This window comes from Ranitomeya imitator, chromosome 2 (genome assembly GCF_032444005.1).
Source record: "Ranitomeya imitator isolate aRanImi1 chromosome 2, aRanImi1.pri, whole genome shotgun sequence".
Lineage (NCBI taxonomy): Eukaryota > Metazoa > Chordata > Amphibia > Anura > Dendrobatidae > Ranitomeya > Ranitomeya imitator.
This window is the reverse complement of record NC_091283.1, coordinates 445741991-445769907: the sequence shown is the minus strand read 5'-3', so window position 1 is coordinate 445769907 and position 27917 is coordinate 445741991. Positions and strand designations below refer to the sequence as shown.

The 27917-nt window shown below is 44.0% G+C and overlaps 1 protein-coding gene across 3 annotated transcripts; it reads right to left on the bottom strand.

The window, feature by feature from the left end:
* Positions 1 to 69: 69 nt before the first annotated feature.
* COMMD7 (COMM domain containing 7) lies at positions 70 to 27917 on the bottom strand. Of its 3 annotated transcripts, none has more exons than XM_069750974.1 (10): positions 27780 to 27917; positions 6566 to 6619; positions 6389 to 6491; positions 5006 to 5140; positions 4487 to 4543; positions 4372 to 4409; positions 2003 to 2093; positions 1885 to 1934; positions 1251 to 1299; positions 70 to 335 (listed from the first exon to the last, which is right to left on the bottom strand). In XM_069750974.1, exons 1-10 carry the CDS (start codon positions 27882 to 27884, stop codon positions 259 to 261), a joined length of 759 nt encoding a protein of 252 aa, XP_069607075.1. In that variant the 5' UTR covers positions 27885 to 27917; the 3' UTR covers positions 70 to 258. The 3 variants fall into 3 exon arrangements, with proteins under 3 accessions (XP_069607075.1, XP_069607076.1, XP_069607077.1); XM_069750975.1 differs by having other exon boundaries at positions 6566 to 6616; positions 27780 to 27909; XM_069750976.1 differs by lacking the exon at positions 5006 to 5140.

The following is a 27917-nucleotide window of genomic DNA, read 5'->3' as shown; positions in this document are numbered from 1 at the left end:
TAAGAGGCAAAAGCTGTATGTGTTCCATAATATGGATATTGGTCACATTTTATAAATGGCAGAGACGGGTTTACCAAAGGAATGTTTTATTGTGGGCGCACAGGGCAGTGCATGTATACCACCTATATAAGTAACTGTTATATCCATCTTGTGGGCAACGGCCTCCAAAACTGGAGCTAGTGCCGATGACCTCCAGGAGGGGAGCTGACCCCAGCCTTCACCGTGATCCTGTAGAATCTACAGTGTAGATGTTCTGCGTCACGTGAAACATTCCAGGCTGCTCTTGGCCCGTTCCATCTCATGTAGGAAACTGTAGAACTGTGGCAGCGTTAGCTCTAAAAGAAAAAAAAAAGTTCAATAAAGTGATACTTTTGTCATATAAAAGAAAAATAAAATTCCCAGGGAAAAGTTTTCTTTATTTTTGCGCCATATCTATCAAAGCGTTTCACCGATTTTTGCACGTTATGTCTGATAAATCAGGCACATCTTATATTACACTTCTGTTTAAAAATGTCACTTCACCCTTAATCGAGTGAGTTTGCGACTTTTTTGCCACTTTTTTTTAAAAAAAAGTTGCAATTCCTAAGTTTGGCTAAAGAAATAATTTGCGTGGAAACCACAACTCACTTCTCAATAGTGCAGAAAGCAGAGTAAAAAAAGTCACACATTTTGCACAAAAATACAATTTCTAAAAGCTGAACACTGCCACAAAAGCTTTGCTATACGCCCCCCCATATTTGTGTCAGTTATCATTAACAGATTCTTTAAAGGGAACCTGTCATCCGATTAGTTGCCTAACAAACAGGCAATCCCTGCATGCATTGCGGCTGTCGAACAGCCACGAGACATGCAGCCGTGGGGACTAGAACATAATCTTCAAGCATGCCGAAGACACTCTGTTAGCACAGGAGCATGCTCAGATAACACCTTATCCCAGCACATTCGCTCATCTCTAGTGGTCACTGGACGGGAGCTCTGGGAACCGCCTGTTATCTGACGGAACCCCGCAGCTCTTTTCAATAGCTGGTTTGGCATTGTTGAGTTGTGACAGATGTGACATCATGCCAGGCCGGGTAATCCAAAGAAGGGCCATAGATGGCATCACGTAAAAGGCGGTTCTCCAGGTCACTGTCCACAGATCACGCTCGTGGCCGATGGACCGGGTCATGGGAATCGATTTGCACCACCTTTAGCCACTAATCTTTTAAGTATTACGATCTGGACAGGAGTGATGAAACCTAAATACTTACCTACGTAGACAGGCTCCAATTGGTTTCCTTTTTTAATAATCATCTTTAACTGAAAGAAAAAAAGAAAGCAACAACTACCATAAATCGTAGTGTAAAAGTGGGAATCCTGCCACAATTTATACAGCGTAATACACGAACACATATACCTTGGCTAAGCCTTAAAGGGGTTGTTCGGTTGGAAATGCTAAGTCTGCAGACTTGTGAATTCTCAGATCGCGTGCGCCGTGCGTATTCTCTAGTGTCAGCACCGTGAACAGCGCTCATGTGACCACGAGTATGGAATACGTATCCTCACGGCCACAATCCGACTAGATTGAAGCAGCCTCGCTCAATGCAAGTGTATTGAAAGAGGTCAGAAACAGTCTGACACCGGAGAATCCTCAAAGCGCGCATTGTACGCGATGCGAGGAATCACAAGTCTGCAGTCCCAGTGTGACTGCACACTTGTCGTTTAAGATTGACAAAAACATGCATCTGCCATTAGGTGGTTCAACTGTGTGGAGTTGTCATCCATAAAGATGGTGCCGTTTCTAGGTAAAGGGGTGTAGACCATGGTGTACAAATGGTTAGTCCACTTCTGCCACCTATACAGGTTTATACCCAGTCCAGAGAATGAAACTAATCTTTGCTCCACCTGCAGGAATATGGTTCCGGCTTTCTCCAGTTCGCTGCTTGCTGCCGTAACTGCAATAGAAAACAATGGTTACTGCACTGTTATATCGGTACACTCCGAGGATCAGACTAACACTCACCCCCGAACTTCCACTCCATGTCCACCAGCTGGTTAATACCGAGCGTCCGCCCAACCGCTAACCGCATGAGAGCCGGGGCATCGCTGCTCCACTGCAATGGAAGCAATGACACCAAAACCTTACATTTTACAGAGAGGAATGGCTGAGCAGTCACATCACTGAAAAGTATTTCCTTCATTTAACACATTATAGGCAGATCTTAATTTTACCAGTCACGTAGGGCTTGTGCCGCCCGTCCATGGACATAACAGAGGGAGGGGATACCCCACGAGGATCCCTGCTTAATGCAACCTGCATTTCATGGTTCCTCATTTGTCTTGCACCATAAACCAAACTCATCTGTTAGCTCACTATAATTCCGATTAAATCAATTCCATCTTTTTTGGAATCCTTGATTCCGTTCCAAAGTAATCCATTATCCAATTTTTATGCAAATGAGGCAGAATTTCACGGGCCTGGTACAGTACTTCCAGCTCTCCATCCTCTATCTTTCCCTGTCCGTTGCCATCCCAAGCCTCTTGACTGATAGGTAACTCTTGTCTGACTGTCCTGCTTACCCCCTCTGTCATTTCCGGGGGCGGTGCATGAACTGCTAAGTTTCAATGACGAAGCTAGATTAGAACCTTGCATCTGCGAATGTGCCGCCTCCCCTCTGAGAAGGTGATCAGCACTGGAAGTGATGGCACCTCTGCAAGATATCGTCGGTCTCGGGGAGCAGAGCACTCAGACAATAGTGACCTGTCAATCAGAGAGATTTGAATGGCGGCAGAGACTGACGGAGACGGACAGCTGTCAGTGCAGGGCCAGGCCTGATGCACTTGCACTTCATTTGCATGGAAATTGGATAAGGGATTACTATGGAACAGAAGCAAGGATTTATTAAAAGAAGGGATAGATTTAATCTGAATTACAATGACCTAATACAGATGTGTTTGGTTTAAGGTACAAAAAACCTGCCGAAAGGTTCCCTTTAATAGATATGGTGCAGGAAGAAACAGCAGAGATCAGTCCTGGAGGTAAAAATTACAGCAATAACACATCATGTGCAAACCAAAAAAAAACAACCCAAAACCCTAAAATATCACTTTTAATTTAATATAGTTAAAAAACTTTCCAAGTGATAAATGCTATAGTAAGGTGTGTCAAAAATTAATTCAGAGAAAATACACAACCATATACAAAAAAAGGGGAGGCTATCACGCCCTAATAAACCCCTAAAGTGGCCCTACCTGTCAGCAGAGGTTGGCAGCCTAATATGGTTGGTATGGCGCCTCCGCTCAACGTCGACTATCCCCCGGGACCCTATTACACACCTAACTCTAAAGTGCAGCACAGGTAGAAATAAAACAGTACCCTGGATGTGTCTCCCTAGTAAGTCAATATCACTGACACATCACATCCGCAGATTTAGAAACTGTGTGTGGAGGTAATACAGGGAGCCAGGCCCTATCAGGCACTATAGAATACACAATAACTATGGCATGCTCCACATTCAAGGAATCCATGTCCCAAACCAAAATCCTGACCCGTTTCTCCCCAAGAATGGTATTGGGGTTCATCAAGGGATCAAAGAAAATCAGGCATCCCGTCAATGCAGCACAATCCCGTGGTCACAGGTAATAATGTGTACAGCTCACAACGTCCACCACAAGGACACATCCAGGGTACTGTTTTATTTTCTACTTGTGCGGCACTTTAGATTTAGGTGTGTAATAGGGTCCCGAGGGACAGTCGACGTTGAGCAGGGGTGCCACATCGAACTTATTAGGGTGCAAACCTCCGCTGACAGGTAAGGACACCTTAGGGTCTAATAGAGCATGATAGCTTCCCCTTTTTGCATATAGTTGTGTATTTTCTATGTGAGATTTTGACACACCTTACTATACCATTTGTCATTTGGAAAGTTTTTCATCTATATTAAAAGTGAAATTTTAGGGGTTTATTATTTTTCTTGGTTTACTAATGATTGGGGCCCACACTGCATTTTGTTTTTTCTGAACACATCACGTGACAAGAACAACTTCTTTATGAATCGTTAGCATTTTAAAAATTTCGGATGTCAGAGTTTGATTGATAAGGATCAGGGTGAAAGGAAGAGGCAGAAGGGCTTAGCTGCACACTGTCAGGTCCGTGTAGTTCCGCTGGTGTTTCACCGTAAAACAAAGCGAGTAGTGTAGAGTCAGAGAACATCTGCACCCCATGAATCTGTATCCCACATGCTCACCTCTCCCAGGAAAGATCAGCAATAACAGATGGGCACATTGCCCCTCTGAGCACTTCTATCTTTTCATGATCAGTGAGGGGCCTCAGCATCCTGATCCCCACCGGTGACAACTTCTGACACCTTCTAAACAATTGTTTCTTCTCACCTCTTTTGCAAAAATCCTGGCCTTCTCTTCATCCAACCCTGCAGATAATAAAACACACAGATCATGAATCCCATCAGTGCAAGCACAAGAGCGGTAACTACAGTACTATTCTCACCTAGAACAATCAGGTCAGACTGCAGGTCCTCCGACTTCAGACTCCTCCTCAGAGCACCTGGAAAAGTTAAGACTCTCTTCATGTTGACATAAGAACCATTTGCTTGGTGCATACGTTCAGTCTAGTAATGTCTCTCACAGGGTTGGTCTGATGACAATTTGTTTCACAGTTAGAAGCAGAAGCTGGCGCTGCACTCACCTCTCCCACACCTTCTATCACAATGGGTCCAAGATGTCTTCACAGGAGTCATGGATGCAAGAAACTGTAATAAGTAACTGCAGCGCTGCCTCCTGACGACATCTTGTTCCAGGAGGGTAAATGGATGCTGCAATGAAGTGAGTGAAGCCCCAGCCTCCTGTGAGGTCACGTTTGACACTCCTCTAAAATTTGACATCACATAAAGTACAATAAAAGAAAAATAACATTAAGTTATGGATTAAGTGGATAAGGAGACGAGCAGGCAATTGTATAATGAAGCAAATTACAATAAGTGGTTAGGGTGTAAAGATAGATGATTACCAAGACATTTTAGGTGCTGGGCCACCCCTCTAACATCAGGTTTAAAATAACACCAAGCAGTTGAAAGAAATAACATGTCCATTCTTCTGGCGTTTTCAGTTTGGAACATGCTCCATATTTTACAATTTAACTTGCCTACAAAAAAAAAAAAATTGTACATACCTTTAGCCAATATTCACACATTGCGTTCTTGCAGCAGTTATTTTTCAGTATCCAAAACCTCCTCTCTTGGCAGTAAAAATGTTGTCTTAAAAATGCCCCTTTTTTGATATTTTTGCAGCAACTTACTTGTGTGATTTGTGTATAGTACCTTACTTAGTTTTATTGACGCAAAAAGCTAAAAAAAATGCAACTAAGCGTTTTTGCACAATCGTTACTTTCTAATCGCTGAATAACAACAATGCTAAAAAAAATGGATTTAAGAAATGCTGCAAAACAAGTGTGTGCATGAGGATTCTGAAATCTCACAGCTTTTGCTGCTAATTAGAATTTTTTTTTAAATGCAGAAAAAACGTGATGTGTTAACATAGCCTTAAGGTACCGTCACACTGAACGATATCGTTAACGATATCATTGCTTTTTGTGACGTAGCAACGATATCGTTAACGAAATCGTTGTGTGTGACAGCGACTAACGATCAGGCCCCTGCTGGGAGATCGTTGGTCGCTGGGGAAAGTCCAGCACTTTATTTCGTCGCTGGGTCTCCCGCTGACATCGCTGAATCGGCGTGTGTGACACCGATCCAGCGATGTCTTCACTGGTAACCAGGGTAAACATCGGGTTACTAAGCGCAGGGCCGCGCTTAGTAACCCGATGTTTACCCTGGTTACCAGCGTAAAAGTAAAAAAAAAAAAAAACACTACATACTTACCTACCGCTGTCTGTCCCCGGTGCTGTGCTTCTCTGCAGTCTGCACTGTGAGCACCGGCCAGCCGGAAAGCAGAGCGGTGACGTCACCACTGTGCTTTCCGGCCGCTGTGCTTACACAGTGCAGAGGAGAGCAGAGAAGCAGAGCGCCGGGGACAGACAGCGGAAGGTAAGTATGTAGTGTTTGTGTTTTTTTACATTTACGCTAGTAACCAGGGTAAACATCGGGTTACTAAGCGCAGCCCTGTGCTTAGTAACCCGATGTTTACCCTGGTTACCCGGGGACCTCGGGATCGTTGGTCACTGGAGAGCTGTCTGTGTGACAGCTCTCCAGCAACCAAACAGCGACGCTGCAGCGATCGGCATCGTTGTCGGTATCGCTGCAGCGTCGCTTAGTGTGATGGTACCTTTAGAGTGTGTCTAATAGCCAAGTGCTGATCTGTGTCTTGGTGGCCGTGGAAAAGGGCACTTCCCACTCCACAGGAAACGGTGAGTGCACACTTGTCTCATCCTCACCGTTCAGAACAAGCAGGACGCTCCTCACAATACTTTTTAAAGGGCCCAGGCTGATCCCGTTGTCTTTGGCAAATTCTTCAAGCTGAGAAGTGAACTGATCCGCCTGCAGGAAAAGAAAGGAAAAGATGTAGTCCTGACCCCCAAAACAAGACAAGTGGGGGGAGGGGCGCAATTTACCTCTCTCTGTTCTTTAAGGAAAGAAAATATCGCTGAGCAGAGACGTGACACCTGCTGGAGAGAGGATCACAGACAGAGCATCAGTACAAGAGCAGGAGGCATCAGTGTAAAGGTACCGTCACACAAAGCGACGCTGCAGCAATACCGACAACGATCCGGATCGCTGCAGCGTCGCTGTTTGGTCGCTGGAGAGCTGTCACACAGACCGCTCTCCAGCGACCAACGATGCCGGTAACCAGGGTAAACATCGGGTTACTAAGCGCAGGGCCGCGCTTAGTAACCCGATGTTTACCCTGGTTACCATCGTTAAAGTAAAAAAAACAAACACTACATACTTACCTTCCGCTGTCTGTCCCCGGCGCTGGGCTTCTCTGCTCTGGCTGTGAGCGCCGGGCAGCCGGAAAGCACAGCGGTGACGTCACCGCTCTGCTTTCCGGCCGCTGTGCTCACACAGGGCAGCGAAGCACAGCGCCGGGGACAGACAGCGGTAGGTAAGTATGTAGTGGTTGTTTTTTTTACTTTAACGATGGTAACCAGGGTAAACATCGGGTTACTAAGCGTGGCCCTGCGCTTAGTAACCCGATGTTTACCCTGGTTACCAGCGAAGACATCGCTGAATCGGCGTCACACACGCCGATTCAGCGATGTCAGCGGGAGATCCAGCGACGAAACAAAGTTCTGGACTTTCTTCCCCGACCAGCGACATCACAGCAGGGGCCTGATCGCTGCTGCCTGTCACACTGGACGATATCGCTAGCCAGGACGCTGCAACATCACGGATCGCTAGCGATATCGTCTAGTGTGACGGTACCTTAAGGATCAGTATAAAGGGGCCTGCAGCCGCCCCACCACCCAGATGTTATAGATGGATGCCCCCACTGAAGAGGAGAACCCCATCTAAGATAAGCAAAGAAGATACAGATCAGCGTCACTGCCTGTATTTTACTCCAGAGCTGCACTCTGCTTTCTTGTCCGATGCTTGAACAAAGGGTATACTATTGATTTGAATTCTGGTTAGTGTCCTATTTACACCATTCCCCGTAAGTCATCTGATGGAGGAAAAGGGCCCACCTCCTCCATTCAGTCAGATAGGAGGAAACAAGACTGATGAAATATTTACTGACTGACAATAAGCTGAATAGTGAGTGCAGCTCTAGAGTATAATACAGGGTGTAACTCAGCATCAGTACAGGATAAGTAATGTAATGTATGTACACAGTGACTCCACCAGCAGAATAGTGAGTGTAGCTCTGCAGTATAATACAGGATGTAACTCAGGATCAGTACAGGATAAGTAATGTACTGTATGTACACAGTGACTCCACCAGCAGAATAGTGAGTACAGCTCTGGAGTATAATACAGGATGTAACTCAGGATCAGTACAGGATAAGTAATGTAATGTATGTACACAGTGGCTCCACCAGCAGAATAGTGAGTACAGCTCTGGGGTATAATACAGGATGTAACTCATGATCAGTACAGGATCAGTAATGTAATGTATGTACACAGTGACTGCACCAGCAGAATAGTGAGTGCAGCTCTGGGGTATAATACAGGATGTAACTCAGGATCAGTAATGTAATGTATGTACACAGTGTCTGCACCAGCAGAATAGTGAGTGCAGCTCTGGAGTACAATACAGGATGTAACTCAGGATCAGTACAGGATAAGTAATGTAATGTATGTACACAGTGACTGCACCAGCAGAATAGTGAGAGCAGCTCTGGAGTACAATACAGGATGTAACTCAGGATCAGTACAGGATAAGTAATGTAATGTATGTACACAGTGACTGCACCAGCAGAATAGTGAGTGCAGCTCTGGAGTACAATACAGGATGTAACTCAGGATCAGTACAGGATAAGTAATGTAATGTATGTACACAGTGACTGCACCTGCAGAATAGTGAGTGTAGCTCTGCAGTATAATACAGGATGTAACTCAGGATCAGTACAGGATAAGTAATGTAATGTATGTACACAGTGACTCCACCAGCAGAATAGTGAGTGTAGCTCTGCAGTATAATACAGGATGTAACTCAGGATCAGTACAGGATAAGTAATGTACTGTATGTACACAGTGACTCCACCAGCAGAATAGTGAGTACAGCTCTGGAGTATAATACAGGATGTAACTCAGGATCAGTACAGGATAAGTAATGTAATGTATGTACACAGTGACTCCACCAGCAGAATAGTGAATGTAGCTCTGCAGTATAATACAGGATGTAACTCAGGATCAGTACAGGATAAGTAATGTACTGTATGTACACAGTGACTCCACCAGCAGAATAGTGAGTACAGCTCTGGAGTATAATACAGGATGTAACTCAGGATCAGTACAGGATCAGTAATGTAATGTATGTACACAGTGACTGCACCAGCAGAATAGTGAGTGCAGCTCTGGGGTATAATACAGGATGTAACTCAGGATCAGTAATGTAATGTATGTACACAGTGACTGCACCAGCAGAATAGTGAGTGCAGCTCTGGAGTACAATACAGGGTGTAACTCAGGATCAGTACAGGATAAGTAATGTAATGTATGTACACAGTGACTCCACCAGCAGAATAGTGAGTGTAGCTCTGCAGTATAATACAGGATGTAACTCAGGATCAGTACAGGATAAGTAATGTACTGTATGTACACAGTGACTCCACCAGCAGAATAGTGAGTACAGCTCTGGAGTATAATACAGGATGTAACTCAGGATCAGTACAGGATCAGTAATGTAATGTATGTACACAGTGACTGCACCAGCAGAATAGTGAGTGCAGCTCTGGGGTATAATACAGGATGTAACTCAGGATCAGTAATGTAATGTATGTACACAGTGACTGCACCAGCAGAATAGTGAGTGCAGCTCTGGAGTACAATACAGGATGTAACTCAGGATCAGTACAGGATAAGTAATGTAATGTATGTACACAGTGACTGCACCAGCAGAATAGTGAGTGCAGCTCTGGAGTACAATACAGGATGTAACTCAGGATCAGTACAGGATAAGTAATGTAATGTGTGTACACAGTGACTGCACCAGCAGAAAAGTGAGTGCAGCTCTAGAGTATAATACAGGGTGTAACTCAGGATCAGTACAGGATAAGTAATGTAATGTATGTACACAGTGACTCCACCAGCAGAACAGAGAGTGCAGCTCTAGAGTATACTACGGGATGCAACTCAGGATCAGTACAGGATAAGTAATGTAATGTATGTACACAGTGACTCCACCAGCAGAACAGTGAGTGCAGCTCTGGAGTATAATACAGGATGTAACTCAGGATCAGTACAGGATAAGTAATGTATGTACACAGTGACTGCACCAGCAGAATAGGGAGTGCAGCTCTGGAGTATAATACAGGATGTAACTCAGGATCAGTACAGGATAAGTAATGTAATGTATGTACACAGTGACTGCACCAGCAGAATAGGGAGTGCAGCTCTAGAGTATAATACAGGATGTAACTCAGGATCAGTACAGGATAAGTAACTTATAACTTTTTTTTGGAAGTGCATTTGAACAGCAAGGTGGATTGCTGTTAAGGGAACTAGAGAAAAAAAAAATCTATAAATCTTCAGCATAGCGAGTGTGAGCGAGCTGAGTGTGAGCTGAGTGTAAGTGTGAACGGCGTTAAGTGTGACTTGTGATTCAGTGTCTTTGAATTCAGGGAGTTTCCAAGGGAGGAATTACTGAATTGCTGTCTGTTTTTTATTAATACTTTGTATTTATATTTTATTTTTTTTATTTAACTTTTCTGTCTGGTGCAATCCCCATTAGGAAATGTGCTCCACTCTTGTTAATCCCATCCAGTGCACATCTTGCCACATGTATGCAGTCCTTGAGCAGCCAGTCGAGGGTGCATACTGCTGTGCGAGATGTGAGCACGTTGTGCATTTGGAAACCCAGATTCTGAATCTAAATGTGCAGCTGGCAACACTGAGATCCATAGACAATATGGAGAGGAGTCTTCTGCTCACGGAGCAGACGCTCAATGGGATAGATGAGGTGGGGGATGGTAGGATGGAGCTGCAGGACAGTGAAGCAGCAAGCTGGGTGACAGTTAGGAAGCGGGGTAGAGGGAAGAGTGCCAGGGAGGCTAGTCCTGATCTGGAACACCCCAATAAGTTTGCTAAGGCTACGTTCACATTAGCGTTTTGCGACGCATGCGTTTTTGTGTGATGTGTTGTGCGACGCATGCGGGTTTTTTTGCCGCAAGCGTCGGGCCTAGAAAACGCAATAAGTTGCATTTTTCTTGCATCCAAATTTCGGCAAAAAACGACGCATGTGTCGCAAAACGCAGCGTTTTTGCGTGCGTTTTGGTGCGTTTTAATTTGCGTTGTGCGTTGCGTCGCCGACGCAGCAGCGCACAACGCAAATGTGAACGTAGCCTAAGTTGGCAGATGAGGGGGGTGCCAGTACAGGGGTAGCACTGCTGCAGCCAGGCATGTCCTCTGAAAGCCGGAGTAGTGACTGCTCCAGTAAGGAGGGAAATAGGAGAGCAGGGCAGGCCAGACAGGTGCTGGTAGTGCGTGACTCAATTATTAGGGGAACAGATAGGGCAATCTGTCACAAAGACAGGGATCGTCGAACGGTGTGCTGCCTACCTGGCGCTCGAGTCCGACACATCGCTGATCGGGTTGACAGATTACTGGGAGGGGCTGGTGAGGACCCAGCGGTCATGGTGCACATTGGCACAAATGACAAAGTTAGAGGTAGGTGGAAGGTCCTTAAAGATGATTCCAGGGAATTAGGCTGCAAGCTGAAAGCAAGGACCTCCAACGTGGTATTTTCCAAAATACTGCCTGTACCACGTGCCACGCCAGAGAGGCAACGGGAGATTAGGGAGGTTAATAAGTGGCTCAAGAATTGGTGTAGGAAGGAGGGGTTTGGGTTCCTGCAGAACTGGGACGACTTCTCAGTTGGCTACAGGCTCTACGCTAGGGACGGGCTGCATCTCAATGGTGAAGGTGCAGCTGTGCTGGGGGAGAAAATGGCTAGAAGGTTGGAGGAGTGTTTAAACTAGGGAATGGGGGGGAGGATATTCATTTTATAGGAGGGGAAGATAGTGCAGATAGAGACCTGGGCACAAACAAGGAAGTTGGGGGTGGCGGTGGCATGGGGAGTGGGGTTAGAACAGTTAATAATTTAAGAAATAGAGGTACAGAGAGGAACATCAAGTGCATGTATACTAATGCCAGAAGCCTCGCCAACAAAATGGACGAATTAGAACTAATTTGTTGGAGCATAATTATGACATGGTGGGGATATCTGAGACATGACTGGATGAGAGCCATGACTGGGCTGTTAACTTGCAGGGCTATAGCCTGTTCAGAAATGACCGAACGGATAAGCGAGGGGGAGGGGTGTGTCTGTATGTAAAATCGTCCTTAAAACCCATCCGGCGTGATAATATAGGTGAATTTAATGAAAATGTAGAATCCCTGTGGGTGGAGATAAGGGGAGGGGAAAAAATAATAAATTACTGATAGGGGTTTGTTATAAATCTCCAAAAATAATGGAAGCAACGGAGAATATCCTCGTAAAGCAAATAGATGAAGCTGCGACTCAAGGAGAAGTCATTATTATGGGGGACTTCAACTACCCTGAAATAGACTGAGGTACAGAAACCTGCAGTTCCAGCAAAGGTAATCGGTTTTTGACAACTATGAGAGACAATTACCTTTCACAACTGGTTCAGGACCCAACAAGAAGGGGGGCACTGCTAGACCTAATATTAACCAACAGGCCAGACCGCATAGCAAATATAAGGGTTGGGGGTCACTAGGGAAAAAGCGATCACAAAATAATAAGTTTTCATATATCCTTTAAAAAGATGTGTAACAGAGGGGTGACAAGGACACTAAACTTCAGGAGGGCAAATTTCCAACGGATGAGAGAGGATCTTGGTGCAATTAACTGGGACGATATCCTGAGACACAAAAATACACAAAGAAAATGGGAGACATTTATTAGCATCCTGGATAGGACCTGTGCACAGTATATACCGTATGGGAATAAACATACTAGAAATAGGAGGAAACCAATATGGCTAAATAGAGCTGTAAGGGGCGCAATAAGTGACAAAAAGAAAGCATTTAGAGAATTAAAGGAAGTAGGTAGTGAGGAGGCATTAAATAAATACAAAAAATTAAATCAATTCTGTAAAAGCAAATCAAGGCAGCAAAGATTGAGACAGAGAGACTCATTGCCAGAGAGAGTAAAAATAATCCTAAAATATTCTTTAACTACATAAATAGTAAGAAACTAAAAAATGATAGTGTTGGCCCCCTTAAAAATAGTCTGGGTGAAATGGTGGAGGAGGATGAGGAAAAAGCCAATATGCTAAATGACTTTTTTTCATCAGTATTTACACAAGAAAATCCATGTACACAGTGACTGCACCAGCAGAATAGTGAGTACAGCTCTGGGGTATAATACAGGATGTAACTCAGGATCAGTAATGTAATGTATGTACACAGTGATTGCACCAGCAGAATAGTGAGTGCAGCTCTGGAGTACAATACAGGATGTAACTCAGGATCAGTACAGGATAAGTAATGTAATGTATGTACACAGTGACTGCATCAGCAGAATAGTGAGTGCAGCTCTGGAGTATAATACAGGATGTAACTCAGGGTCAGTACAGGATAAGTAACGCAATGTATGTACACAGTGACTCCACCAGCAGAATAGTGAGTGCAGCTCTGGAGTACAATACAGGATGTAACTCAGGATCAGTACAGGATAAGTAATGTAATGTATGTACACAGTGACTGCATCAGCAGAATAGTGAGTGCAGCTCTGGAGTATAATACAGGATGTAACTCAGGGTCAGTACAGGATAAGTAATGCAATGTATGTACACAGTGACTCCACCAGCAGAATAGTGAGTGCAGCTCTGGAGTACAATACAGGATGTAACTCAGGATCAGTACAGGATAAGTAATGTAATGTATGTACACAGTGACTGCATCAGCAGAATAGTGAGTGCAGCTCTGGAGTATAATACAGGATGTAACTCAGGGTCAGTACAGGATAAGTAATGCAATGTATGTTAACAGTGACTGCACCAGTAGAACGAGGCTGAAGTTGGTTTCTTATTCGTCGGTTTCTTATTCGGCAATTTTTTCTTTTCTGTTTTTTATAGGTTTAACAACAAAAAATAATCATCACAATAATAAAAGACAATGCAGCGAGGTGCCCTGATGTAAATACACTTAAAAACGGCTACAAAAATAATAAAACTGGCACAAAAATGGGCATCAAAGTGGGCACCAAAGAGCGCTGAAGAAAGGGTTAAATGCCTTTGGGCCACTGATCTCACACTGCAGACATATAGAACATGGAGCCCCACATCAAAACCAGTTTTTCCCAGCCTGGCCCAAATGGGTTCTGGGCATCAGAACTGGCATCAAAGTGGGCAGACAGTCAATTTTGGCCATTTGAATAAGTAACTGATGTTTTTAAGGGGTTAAATGTCTTTGGGCAATTGATACGACACTTAAAATACACAGAAAGTGATGCCCTGCATCAAACCCAGGTCCCTCCTGCCTGGCCCAAATGGGCTCTGGGCACCAGAACTGGCATCAAAGTGGGCAAACAGCCCATTTTGACATATTTGAATAAGTAACTGACATTTTTAAGGGGTTAAATGCATTTGGGCCACTGATACAACCCTTAAAATTCACAGACAGCGAAGCCCTGCATCAAACCCAGGTCCCTCCAGCCTGGCCCAAATGGGTTCTGGGCACCAGAACTAGCATCAAAGTGGGCAAAAAGCCCATTTTCACAGATTTGAATAAGTAACTGATGTTTTTAAGCGGTTAAATACCTTTGGGCCACTGATACCATAGTGCATACATATAGAACAGGGAGCCTGACATCAAAAACAGGTCTCCTCAGCCTGGCCCAAATGGGTTCTGGGCATCAGAACTGGCATCAAAGTGGGCAAACAGCCCATTTTCACAAATTTGAATAAGTAACTGATGTTTTTAAGGGGTTAAATGCCTTTGGGCCACTGATACGACACGTAAAATACACAGAAAGTGATGGCCTGCATCAAACCCAGGTCCCTTCAGCCTGGCCCAAATGGCTTCCGGGCACCAGAACTGGCATCAAAGTGGGCAAACAGCCCATTTTCACAGATTTGAATAAGTAACTGATGTTTTTAAGGGGTTAAATGCATTTGGGCCACTGATACGACACGTAAAATTCACAGACAGTGATGCCCTGCATCAAACCCAGGTCCCTCCAGCCTGGCCCAAATGGGTTCTGGGCACCAGAACTAGCATCAAAGTGGGCAAACAGCCCATTTTTACAGAATTGAATAAGTAACTGATGTTTTTAAGGGGTTAAATGCCTTTGGGCCACTGATACCATAGTGCATTCATATAGAACAGGGAGCCCCACATCAAAAACAGGTCTCTTCAGCCTGGCCCAAATGGGTTCTGGGCACCAGAACTGGCATCAAAGTGGGCAAACAGCCCATTTTCACAGATTTGAATAAGTAACTGATGTTTTTAAGGGGTTAAATGCCTTTGGGCCACTGTTACCACAGTGCATACATATCGAACATCAAGCCTCACATCAAAAACAAGTCCCTCCAGCCTGGCCCAAATAGGTTCTGGGCACCAGATCTGGCATCAAAGTGGGCAAACTTCCCTTTTTACAGATATTAATAAGTAACTGATGTTTTTAAGGGGTTGAATTACTTGTACAATGGACTCCTCGCCAGAGACGGACTACACCTCAACAAACCTGGGAAACAAACATTCGCCAGAAGACTCACTACACTCATCAGGAGGGCGTTAAACTAGAAGAAGAGGGGACGGGAAGAAAAACATTAGACTCGAACAAAGAAGACCCAGGAAAACATACTCAGAAGGGAGGTAAGAACATTTCTAAAACAATCCACAGCGAGGAGATTGGAACAAAACAAAATCCTCTAAACTGCATGCTCGCAAACGCCAGAAGCCTGACAAACAAGATGGAAGAACTAGAAGCAGAAATATCTACAGGTAACTTTGACATAGTGGGAATAACCGAGACATGGTTAGATGAAAGCTATGACTGGGCAGTTAACTTACAGGGTTACAGTCTGTTTAGAAAGGATCGTAAAAATCGGAGAGGAGGAGGGGTTTGTCTCTATGTAAAGTCTTGTCTAAAGTCCACTTTAAGGGAGGATATTAGCGAAGGGAATGAGGATGTCGAGTCCATATGGGTCGAAATTCATGGAGGGAAAAATGATAACAAAATTCTCATTGGGGTCTGTTACAAACCCTCAAATATAACAGAAATCATGGAAAGTCTACTTCTAAAGCAGATAGATGAAGCTGCAACCCATAATGAGGTCCTGGTTATGGGGGACTTTAACTATCCGGATATTAACTGGGAAACAGAAACCTGTGAAACCCATAAAGGCAACAGGTTTCTGCTAATAACCAAGAAAAATTATCTTTCACAATTGGTGCAGAATCCAACCAGAGGAGCAGCACTTTTAGACCTAATACTATCTAATAGACCTGACAGAATAACAAATCTGCAGGTGGTCGGGCATCTAAGAAATAGCGACCACAATATTGTACAGTTTCACCTGTCTTTCACTAGGGGGACTTGTCAGGGAGTCACAAAAACACTGAACTTTAGGAAGGCAAAGTTTGACCAGCTTAGAGATGCCCTTAATCTGGTAGACTGGGACAATATCCTCAGAAATAAGAATACAGATATTAACTGGAAAATGTTTAAGAACATCCTAAATAGGCACTGTAAGCGGATTATACCTTGTGGGAATAAAAGGACTAGAAATAGGAAAAACCCAATGTGGCTAAACAAAGAAGTAAGACAGGCAATTAACAGTAAAAAGAAAGCATTTGCACTACTAAAGCAGGATGGCACCATTGAAGCTCTAAAAAACTATAGGGAGAAAAATACTTTATCTAAAAAACTAATTAAAGCTGCCAAAAAGGAAACAGAGAAGCACATTGCTAAGGAGAGTAAAACTAATCCCAAACTGTTCTTCAACTATATCAATAGTAAAAGAATAAAAACTGAAAATGTAGGCCCCTTAAAAAATAGTGAGGAAAGAATGGTTGTAGATGACGAGGAAAAAGCTAACATATTAAACACCTTCTTCTCCACGGTATTCACGGTGGAAAATGAAATGCTAGGTGAAATCCCAAGAAACAATGAAAACCCTATATTAAGGGTCACCAATCTAACCCAAGAAGAGGTGCGAAATCGGCTAAATAAGATTAAAATAGATAAATCTCCGGGTCCGGATGGCATACACCCACGAGTACTAAGAGAACTAAGTAATGTAATAGATAAACCATTATTTCTTATTTTTAGGGACTCTATAGCGACTGGGTCTGTTCCGCAGGACTGGCGCATAGCAAATGTGGTGCCAATATTCAAAAAGGGCTCTAAAAGTGAACCTGGAAATTATAGGCCAGTAAGTCTAACCTCTATTGTTGGTAAAATATTTGAAGGGTTTCTGAGGGATGTTATTCTGGATTATCTCAATGAGAATAACTGTTTAACTCCATATCAGCATGGGTTTATGAGAAATCGCTCCTGTCAAACCAATCTAATCAGTTTTTATGAAGAGGTAAGCTATAGACTGGACCACGGTGAGTCATTGGACGTGGTATATCTCGATTTTTCCAAAGCGTTTGATACCGTGCCGCACAAGAGGTTGGTACACAAAATGAGAATGCTTGGTCTGGGGGAAAATGTGTGTAAATGGGTTAGTAACTGGCTTAGTGATAGAAAGCAGAGAGTGGTTATAAATGGTATAGTCTCTAACTGGGTCGCTGTGACCAGTGGGGTACCGCAGGGGTCAGTATTGGGACCTGTTCTCTTCAACATATTCATTAATGATCTGGTAGAAGGTTTACACAGTAAAATATCGATATTTGCAGATGATACAAAACTATGTAAAGCAGTTAATACAAGAGAAGATAGTATTCTGCTACAGATGGATCTGGATAGGTTGGAAACTTGGGCTGAAAGGTGGAAGATGAGGTTTAACAATGATAAATGTAAGGTTATACACATGGGAAGAAGGAATCAATATCACCATTACACACTGAACGGGAAACCACTGGGTAAATCTGACAGGGAGAAGGACTTGGGGATCCTAGTTAATGATAAACTTACCTGGAGCAGCCAGTGCCAGGCAGCAGCTGCCAAGGCAAACAGGATCATGGGGTGCATTAAAAGAGGTCTGGATACACATGATGAGAGCATTATACTGCCTCTGTACAAATCCCTAGTTAGACCGCACATGGAGTACTGTGTCCAGTTTTGGGCACCGGTGCTCAGGAAGGATATAATGGAACTAGAGAGAGTACAAAGGAGGGCAACAAAATTAATAAAGGGGATGGAAAAACTACAATACCTAGATAGATTAGCGAAATTAGGATTATTTAGTCTAGAAAAAAGACGACTGAGGGGCAATCTAATAACCATGTATAAGTATATAAGGGGACAATACAAATATCTCGCTGAGGATTTGTTTATACCAAGGAAGGTGACGGGCACAAGGGGGCATTCTTTGCGTCTGGAGGAGAGAAGGTTTTTCCACCAACATAGAAGAGGATTCTTTACTGTTAGGGCAGTGAGAATCTGGAATTGCTTGCCTGAGGAGGTGGTGATGGCGAACTCAGTCGAGGGGTTCAAGAGAGGTCTGGATGTCTTCCTGGAGCAGAACAATATTGTATCATACAATTATTAGGTTCTGTAGAAGGACGTAAATCTGGGGATTTATTATGATGGAAAATAGGCTGAACTGGATGGACAAATGTCTTTTTTCGGCCTTACTAACTATGTTACTATGAATGCCTTTGAGCCACTGATACCACAGTGCATATGTCAGGAAATAGGAAGAAGTCCTGATTACTTCAATTACACATACAGCGCCCTGAGCTCCAATTTCCTCTGCCTGCCCGGACAAGGCTGGAATTCTAAGCCACTCTTTCTCCCTCCTCCCACTATACAGCCGTAATGTAAGACGAGCCTGCCAGCGTCATTGAAGAATTTATATGGCCCTGTGCTGCTGTCACGATAATGCCAAAAAATGTCTTATTGTGAGTGTAGTTTCAGAAGAACATTGTTAACTACACACACACTCACAATGCAGCTGCGACCCCTTTCTCTTCCCCCCCCTCAGCTTCACACCTACCCGAAACAAAGCCTATGATAGAGACTGGGCAACCTGATACTAATGGTGGGCAGGGTGTGGCTTTAAACTGCAGGTGACCAATCCGGCAAAGCCACCCGTTGTCCCTCCCCTCTCACTCAAGAATGCCTTTGTCTGAGAACTTGGAATAAGGTAAAGAACTATCCGATCAGTGCATATCATTAACCAGCCCTTTAGTGTTGTCACAAGCTCAGAAGTATAAGTCACTGTACTCTTAGACCAGCCATCAGTCTTGGCCGGGAAGCGATCTAACACAGCTTGGCAAAGCTGTTCCATGCATCTGGATGTATTTATCCTCCTAAGCCACAGGCCAGCCAAGATGATAAAGTTGTCTGCAGGATGCGTTTTTTCCCCATAGACTAACATTACCGACGTATTGCCACACGTCGCAACCGTCATGCAACGGTTGCGCCGTGTTGTGGCGGACCGCCGGCACAAAAAAACGTTCAATGTAACTTTTTTTGTGCGTTGTGTCTGCCATTTTCGGCCGCGCATTCGCGGCCGAAGCTCCGCCCCCTCCTCCCCGCAACTTACAATGGGGCAGCGGATGTGTGGAAAAAATGCATCCACTGCCCCCATTGTGCAGTGCTTCCACAGCATGCGTCGGTACCTGGGCCCGACGCTAATGTGAAAGTAGCCTAAGCCACAGGCCAGCCAAGATGATACCATGACATAACCTGTAAGTTCTCTTTTCAACGTTAATCCTTTTTTATTTTGTAATCTGTAATGTACCGCATTTTCCGGCGTATAACAAGACTTTTTAACCCCTGCAAAGCATCTCAAAAGTCGGGGGTCGTCTTATATGCCGGGTACGGCATGTGTAGGGAGCAGTCCTGTATGGTTCCCAGGATCTAAAGGAGAGGAGACTCTCCTTCATGCCCTGGGATCCATATTCATGGAAAAAAAAAGATAAAAATAAAAAATATGGGATACAGTGACCCTTCGACGGCCCGCGGCTCTCATCGGTGCAAGGGCTGGTCTCCAATCCTAAGGATGCATTGATCGAAGGACCTTTGGTGACGTCACGGTCACCCGACCGCAACGTCATCAAAGGTCCTTCGTTCAATGCATCCTTAGGAACGGAGGCCGCCGCTTGCGCCGCTGAGAGCCGCGGGCCGTATATATGTATATCCCATATTTTTTATATGGGGGGGGGGGGGGCGGGTGAGCAAGGGGTCGCAGCTGCATTGTGAGAATGTGTGTGTGTCTGTAGTTAGCCATGTCCTTCTTAATCTACACTCAAAATATGCCAATTGTTGGCATTATCGTGACAGCAGCACAGGGCCATATAAATTCTTCAATGAAGCTGGCAGGCTCGTCTTACATTACGGCTGTATAGCGGGGGGGAGGGAGAAAGAGTGGCTTAGAATTCCAGCCTTGTGCGGGCAGGCAGAGGAAATTGCAGCTCAGAGCGCTGTATGTGTAATTGAAGCAATCAGGACTTCTTCCTATTTCCTGACATATGCACTGTGGTATCAGTGGCTCAAAGTCATTTAACCCCTTAAAAACATCAGTTACTTATTCAAATCTGTGAAAAAGGGCTGTTTGCCCACTTTGATGCCAGTTCTGGTGCCCAGAACCCATTTGAGTCAGGCTGGAGGGACCTGGTTTTGATGCAGGCTATCACTGTCTGTGTATTTTAAGTGTCGTTTCAGTGGCCCAAAGGCATTTAACCCCTTAAAAACATCAGTTACTTATTCAAATCTGTAAAAATGGGCTGTTTGCCCACTTTGATGCCAGTTTTGATGCCCAGAACCCATTTGGGCCAGGCTGAAGAGACCTGTTTTTGATGTGGGGCTCCCTGTTCTATATGTATGCACTATGGTATCAGTGGCCCAAAGGCATTTAACCCCTTAAAAACATCAGTTACTTATTCAAATTTGTGAAAATGGGCTGTTTGCCCACTTTGATGCCAGTTCTGGTGCCCAGAACCCATTAGGGCTAGGCTGAAGGGACCTGGGTTTGATGCAGGCCATCACTGTCTTTGTATTTTAAGTGTCGTATCCATGGCCCAAAGGCATTTAACCCCTTAAAAACATCAGTTACTTATTGAAATCTGTGAAAATGGGTTGTTTGCCCACTTTGATGCCAGTTCTGGTGCCCAGAACCCATTAGGGCTAGGCTGAAGGGACCTGGGTTTGATGCAGGCCATCACTTACTGTGTATTTTAAGTGTCGTATCAGTGGCCCAAAGGCATTTAACCCCTTAAAAACATCAGTTACTTATTCAAATCTGTGAAAATGGGCTGTTTGCCCACTTGATGCCAGTTCTGGTGCCCAGAACCCATTTGGGCCAGGCTGAAGGGACCAGGGTTTGATGCAGGGCATCACTGTCTGTGTATTGTAAGTGTCATATAAGTGGCCCAAAGGCATTTAACCCCTTAAAAATGTCAGTTACTTATTCAAATATGTCAAAATGGGCTGTTTGCCCACTTTGATGCCAGTTCTGGTTCCCAGAACCCATTTGGGGCAGGCTGAAAAGACCTGGGTTTGATGCAGGGCATCACTGTCTGTGAATTTTAAGTGTTGTATCAGTGGCTAAAATGCGTTTAACCCCTTAAAAACATCAGTTACTTATTCAAATCTGTGAAAAAGGGCTGTTTGCCCACTTTGATGCCAGTTCTGGTTCCCAGAACCCATTTGGGCCAGGCAGGAGGGACCTGGGTTTCATGCAGGGCATCACTGACTATGATTTTTAAGTGTTGTATCAGTGGCTAAAATGCGTTTAACCCCTTAAAAACATCAGTTACTTATTCAAATCTGTGAAAAAGGGCTGTTTGCCCACTTTGATGCCAGTTCTGGTGCCCAGAACACATCTGGGCCAGGCAGGAGGGACCTGGGTTTGATGCAGGGCATCACTTTCTGTGTATTTTAAGTGTCGTATCAGTGGCCCAAAGGCATTTAAACCCTTAAAAACATCAGTTACTTATTCAAATTTGTGAAAATGGATGGGCTGTTTGCCCACTTTGATGCCAGTTCTGGTGCCCAGAACCCATTTGGGCCAGGCTGGAGGAACCTGGGTTTGATGCAGGGCATCACTGTCTGTGTATTGTAAGTGTTGTATGGCCCAAAGACATTTAACCCCTTAAAAACATCAGTTACTTATTCAAATCTGTGAAAATGGATGGGCTGTTTGCCCACTTTGATGCCAGTTCTGGTGCCCAGAACCCATTTGGGCCAGACTGGAGGGACCTGGGTTTGATGCAGGGCATCACTTTCTGTGTATTTTAAGTGTTGTATCAGTGGCCCAAAGGCATTTAACCCCTTAAAAATGTCAGTTACATATTCAAATATGTCAAAATGGGCTGTTTGCCCACTTTGATGCCAGTTCTGGTTTCCAGAACCCATTTGGGCCAGGCAGGACGGACCTGGGTTTGATGCAGGGCTTCCCTGTCTGTGAATTTTAAGGGTTGTATCAGTGGCTCAAAGGCATTTAACCCCTTAAAAACATCAGTTACTTATTCAAATCTGTGAAAAAGGGCTGTTTGCCCACTTTGATGCCAGTTCTGGTGCCCAGAACCCATTTGGGCCAGGCTGAAGGGACCTGGGTTTGATGCAGGCCATCACTGTCTGTGTATTTTAAGTGTCGTATCAATGGCCCAAAGACATTTAACCCCTTAAAAACATCAGTTACTTATTCAAATGGCCAAAATTGACTGTCTGCCCACTTTGATGCCAGTTCTGATGCCCAGAACCCATTTGGGCCAGGCTGGAAAAAACTGGTTTTGATGTGGGGCTCCATGTTCTATATGTCTGCAGTGTGACATCAGTGGCCCAAAGGCATTTAACCCTTTCTTCAGCGCTCTTTGATGCCCACTTTGATGCCCATTTTTGTGCCAGTTTTATTGTTTTTGTAGCCGTTTTTAAGCGTATTCACATCAGGGCACCTCGCTGCATTGTCTTTTATTATTGTGATGATTATTTTTTGTTGTTAAACCTATAAAACACAGAAAAGAAAAAATTGCCGAATAAGAAACCAACTTCAGCCTCGTACCAGCAGAATAGTGAGTGCAGCTCTGATGTATAATACAGGATGTAACTCAGAATCAGTACAGGATAAGTAATGTAATGTATGTACACAGTGACTGCACCAGCAGAATAGTGAGTGCAGCTCTGGGGTATAATACAGGATTTAACTCAGGATCAGTACAGGATAAGTAATGTAATGTATGTACACAGTGACTCCACCAGCAGAATAGTGAGTGCAGCTCTGGAGTATAATACAGGATGTAACTCAGGATCAGTACAGGATAAGTAATGTAATGTATGTACACAGTGACTGCACCAGCAGAATAGTGAGTGCAGCTCTGGTGTACACCGCGTTCCTCACCATCATCCGTCCTGGAACAGGAACATATTCCTGCTCCATTTCTATGGTCCGCATATAGCTACTACCGATTCTGGGCAAGAGGTGTTCTTTGGTCCACCTGTTAGATCCATACAACACACTTGTTTGGTCCATATTTAGCTACTGCCGATCCTGGGTAAGAGGTCTCCTTTGGCTCACCTGTTAGACCCATACAATACATTTACTCTCACAGGTTCTACTTACCATAGTCAAGAGCCACCATTGGATTTTCCCTACACATGACCCTCATTGTGACTTGTATACGGGATCTACATTAGGACCTTCCCTGTAAACTTACACTAGGACCTTATCTACATTTTGAGCCACACTCTCGCTACCTTTGACTATAAGTACACTGAAGAAGGTCAATAATACTGACCGAAACGTCTGTACGAGTGGCTGCTAATAAAATTTACGACATACTTAAGTTGAGTGCCAAAGTTTATTTTTAATAGTCACTGGTTTGGGAACCTTCTTTGTGCACCTTACAGCTGTGCCACGTTGCTCCATAATAATACAGGATGTAACTCAGGACCAGTACAGGATAAGTAATGTACTGTATGAACACAGTGACTCCACCAGCAGAATAGTGAGTGTAGCTCTGCAGTATAATACAGGATGTAACTCAGGACCAGTACAGGATAAGTAATGTACTGTATGAACACAGTGACTCCACCAGCAGAATAGTGAGTGCAGCTCTGGAGTATAATACAGGATATAACTCAGGATCAGTACAGGATAAGTAATGTAATGTATGTACACAGTGACTCCACCAGCAGAATAGTGAGTGCAGCTCTGGAGTATAATACAGGATGTAACTCAGGATCAGTACAGGATAAGAAATGTACTGTATGAACACAGTGACTCCACCAGCAGAATAGTGAGTGCAGCTCTGGAGTATAATACAGGATATAACTCAGGATCAGTGCAGGATAAGTAATGTACTGTATGAACACAGTGACTCCACCAGCAGAATAGTGAGTGCAGCTCTGGAGTATAATACAGGATGTAACTCAGGACCAGTACAGGATATGTACTGTATGAACACAGTGACTCCACCAGCAGAATAGTGAGTGCAGCTCTGGAGTATAATACAGGATATAACTCAGGATCAGTACAGGATAAGTAATGTACTGTATGAACACAGTGACTCCACCAGCAGAATAGTGAGTGCAGCTCTGGGGTATAATACAGGATGTAACTCAGGATCAGTACAGGATAAGTAATGTAATGTATGAACACAGTGACTCCACCAGCAGAATAGTGAGTGCAGCTCTGGAGTATAATACAGGATGTAACTCAGGATCAGTACAGGATAAGTAATGTACTGTATGAACACAGTGACTCCACCAGCAGAATAGTGAGTGTAGCTCTGCAGTATAATACAGGATGTAACTCAGGACCAGTACAGGATAAGTAATGTACTGTATGAACACAGTGACTCCACCAGCAGAATAGTGAGTGCAGCTCTGGAGTATAATACAGGATATAACTCAGGATCAGTACAGGATAAGTAATGTAATGTATGTACACAGTGACTCCACCAGCAGAATAGTGAGTGCAGCTCTGGAGTATAATACAGGATGTAACTCAGGATCAGTACAGGATAAGAAATGTACTGTATGAACACAGTGACTCCACCAGCAGAATAGTGAGTGCAGCTCTGGAGTATAATACAGGATATAACTCAGGATCAGTGCAGGATAAGTAATGTACTGTATGAACACAGTGACTCCACCAGCAGAATAGTGAGTGCAGCTCTGGAGTATAATACAGGATGTAACTCAGGACCAGTACAGGATATGTACTGTATGAACACAGTGACTCCACCAGCAGAATAGTGAGTGCAGCTCTGGAGTATAATACAGGATATAACTCAGGATCAGTACAGGATAAGTAATGTACTGTATGAACACAGTGACTCCACCAGCAGAATAGTGAGTGCAGCTCTGGGGTATAATACAGGATGTAACTCAGGATCAGTACAGGATAAGTAATGTAATGTATGAACACAGTGACTCCACCAGCAGAATAGTGAGTGCAGCTCTGGAGTATAATACAGGATGTAACTCAGGATCAGTACAGGATAAGTAATGTACTGTATGAACACAGTGACTCCACCAGCAGAATAGTGAGTGCAGCTCTGGAGTATAATACAGGATATAACTCAGGATCAGTACAGGATAAGTAATGTACTGTATGAACACAGTGACTCCACCAGCAGAATAGTGAGTGCAGCTCTGGAGTATAATACAGGCTGTAACTCAGGATCAGTACAGGGTAAGAAGTGTAATGTATGTACACAGTGACTCCACCAGCAGAATTGTGAGTGCAGCTCTGGAGTATAATACAGGATGTAACTCAGGATCAGTACAGGGTAAGTAATGTAATGTATGTACACAGTGACTCCACCAGCGGAATAGTGAGTGCAGCTCTGGAGTATAGTACAGTATGTAACTCAGGATCAGTACAGGATAAGTAATGTAATGTATGTACACAGTGACTGCACCAGCAGAATAGTGAGTGCAGCTCTGGTGTATAATACAGGATGTAACTCAGGATCAGTAAAGGATAAGTAATGCAATGTATGTACACAGTGACTGCACCAGCAGAATAGTGAGTGCAGCTCTGGAGTATAATACAGGATGTAACTCAGGATCAGTACAGGATAAGTAATGCAATGTATGTACACAGTGACTGCACCAGCAGAATAGTGAGTGCAGCTCTGGGGTATAATACAGGATGTAACTCAGGATCAGTACAGGATAAGTAATGTAATGTATGTACACAGTGACTCCTCCAGCAGAATAGTGAGTGCAGCTCTGGAGTATAATACAGGATGTAACTCAGGATCAGTACAGGATAAGTAATGTAATGTATGTACACAGTGACTCCACCAGCAGAATAGTGAGTGCAGCTCTGGAGTATAATACAGGATGTAACTCAGGATCAGTACAGGATAAGTAATGTAATGTATGTACACAGTGACTGCACTAGCAGAATAGTGAGTGCAGCTCTGGAGTATAATACAGGATGTAACTCAGGATCAGTACAGGATAAGTAATGTAATGTATGTACACAGTGACTCCACCAGCAGAATAGTGAGTGCAGCTCTGGGGTATAATACAGGATGTAACTCAGGATCAGTACAGGATAAGTAATGTTATGTATGTACACAGTGACTCCACCAGCAGAATAGTGAGTGCAGCTCTGGGGTATAATACAGGATGTAACTCAGGATCAGTACAGGATAAGTAATGTTATGTATGTACACAGTGACTCCACCAGCAGAATAGTGAGTGCAGCTCTGGGGTATAATACAGGATGTAACTCAGGATCAGTACAGGATAAGTAATGTAATGTATGTACACAGTGACTCCACCAGCAGAATAGTGAGTGCAGCTCTGGAGTATAATACAGGATGTAACTCAGGATCAGTACAGGATAAGTAATGTAATGTATGTACACAGTGACTGCACTAGCAGAATAGTGAGTGCAGCTCTGGAGTATAATACAGGATGTTACTCAGGATCAGTACAGGATAAGTAATGTAATGTATGTACACAGTGACTCCACCAGCAGAATAGTGAGTGCAGCTCTGGGGTATAATACAGGATGTAACTCAGGATCAGTACAGGATAAGTAATGTTATGTATGTACACAGTGACTCCACCAGCAGAATAGTGAGTGCAGCTCTGGAGTATAATACAGGATGTAACTCAGGATCAGTACAGGATAAGTAATGTTATGTATGTACACAATGACTGCACCAGCAGAATAGTGAGTGCAGCTCTGGGATATAATACAGGATGTAACTCAGGATCAGTACAGGATAAGTAATGTAATGTATGTACACAGTGACTCCACCAGCAGAATAGTGAGTGCAGCTCTGGGGTATAATACAGGATGTAACTCAGGATCAGTACAGGATAAGTAATGTTATGTATGTACACAGTGACTCCACCAGCAGAATAGTGAGTGCAGCTCTGGGGTATAATACAGGATGTAACTCAGGATCAGTACAGGATAAGTAATGTAATGTATGTACACTGTGACTCCACCAGCAGAATAGGGAGTGCAGCTCTGGAGTATAATACAGGACGTAACTCAGGATCAGCACAGGATAAGTAATGTAATGTATGTACACTGTGACTCCACCAGCAGAATAGTGAGTGCAGCTCTGGAGTATAATACAGGACGTAACTCAGGATCAGCACAGGATAAGTAATGTAATGTATGTACACAGTGACTCCACCAGCAGAATAGTGAGTGCAGCTCTGGAGTATAATACAGGATGTAACTCAGGATCAGTACAGGATAAGTAATGTAATGTATGTATACAGTGACTGCACCAGCAGAATAGTGAGTGCAGCTCTGGGGTATAATACAGGATGTAACTCAGGATCAGTACAGGATAAGTAATGTAATGTATGTACACAGTGACTGCACCAGCAGAATAGTGAGTGCAGCTCTGGAGTATAATACAGGATGTAACTCAGGATCAGTACAGGATAAGTAATGTAATGTATGTACACAGTGACTCCACCAGCAGAATAGGGAGTGCAGCTCTGGAGCATAATACAGGATGTAACTCATACACAATGCATGTCTAATGCAGATTTCCACCACTCCGACGTCCATATTGCTTCAGTCCCTTGGCTCTTACCTCCTCGGACAGCTGCCTCATATTCTGTATGTCAGAAGCCACAGAGTCCGGCAAAGGAGCGACTGAACAGCGCAGCGCCATGACACCGGAGACTCCCCTGATCATCACACATCATGTGACCTTCATACAGCCAGACAC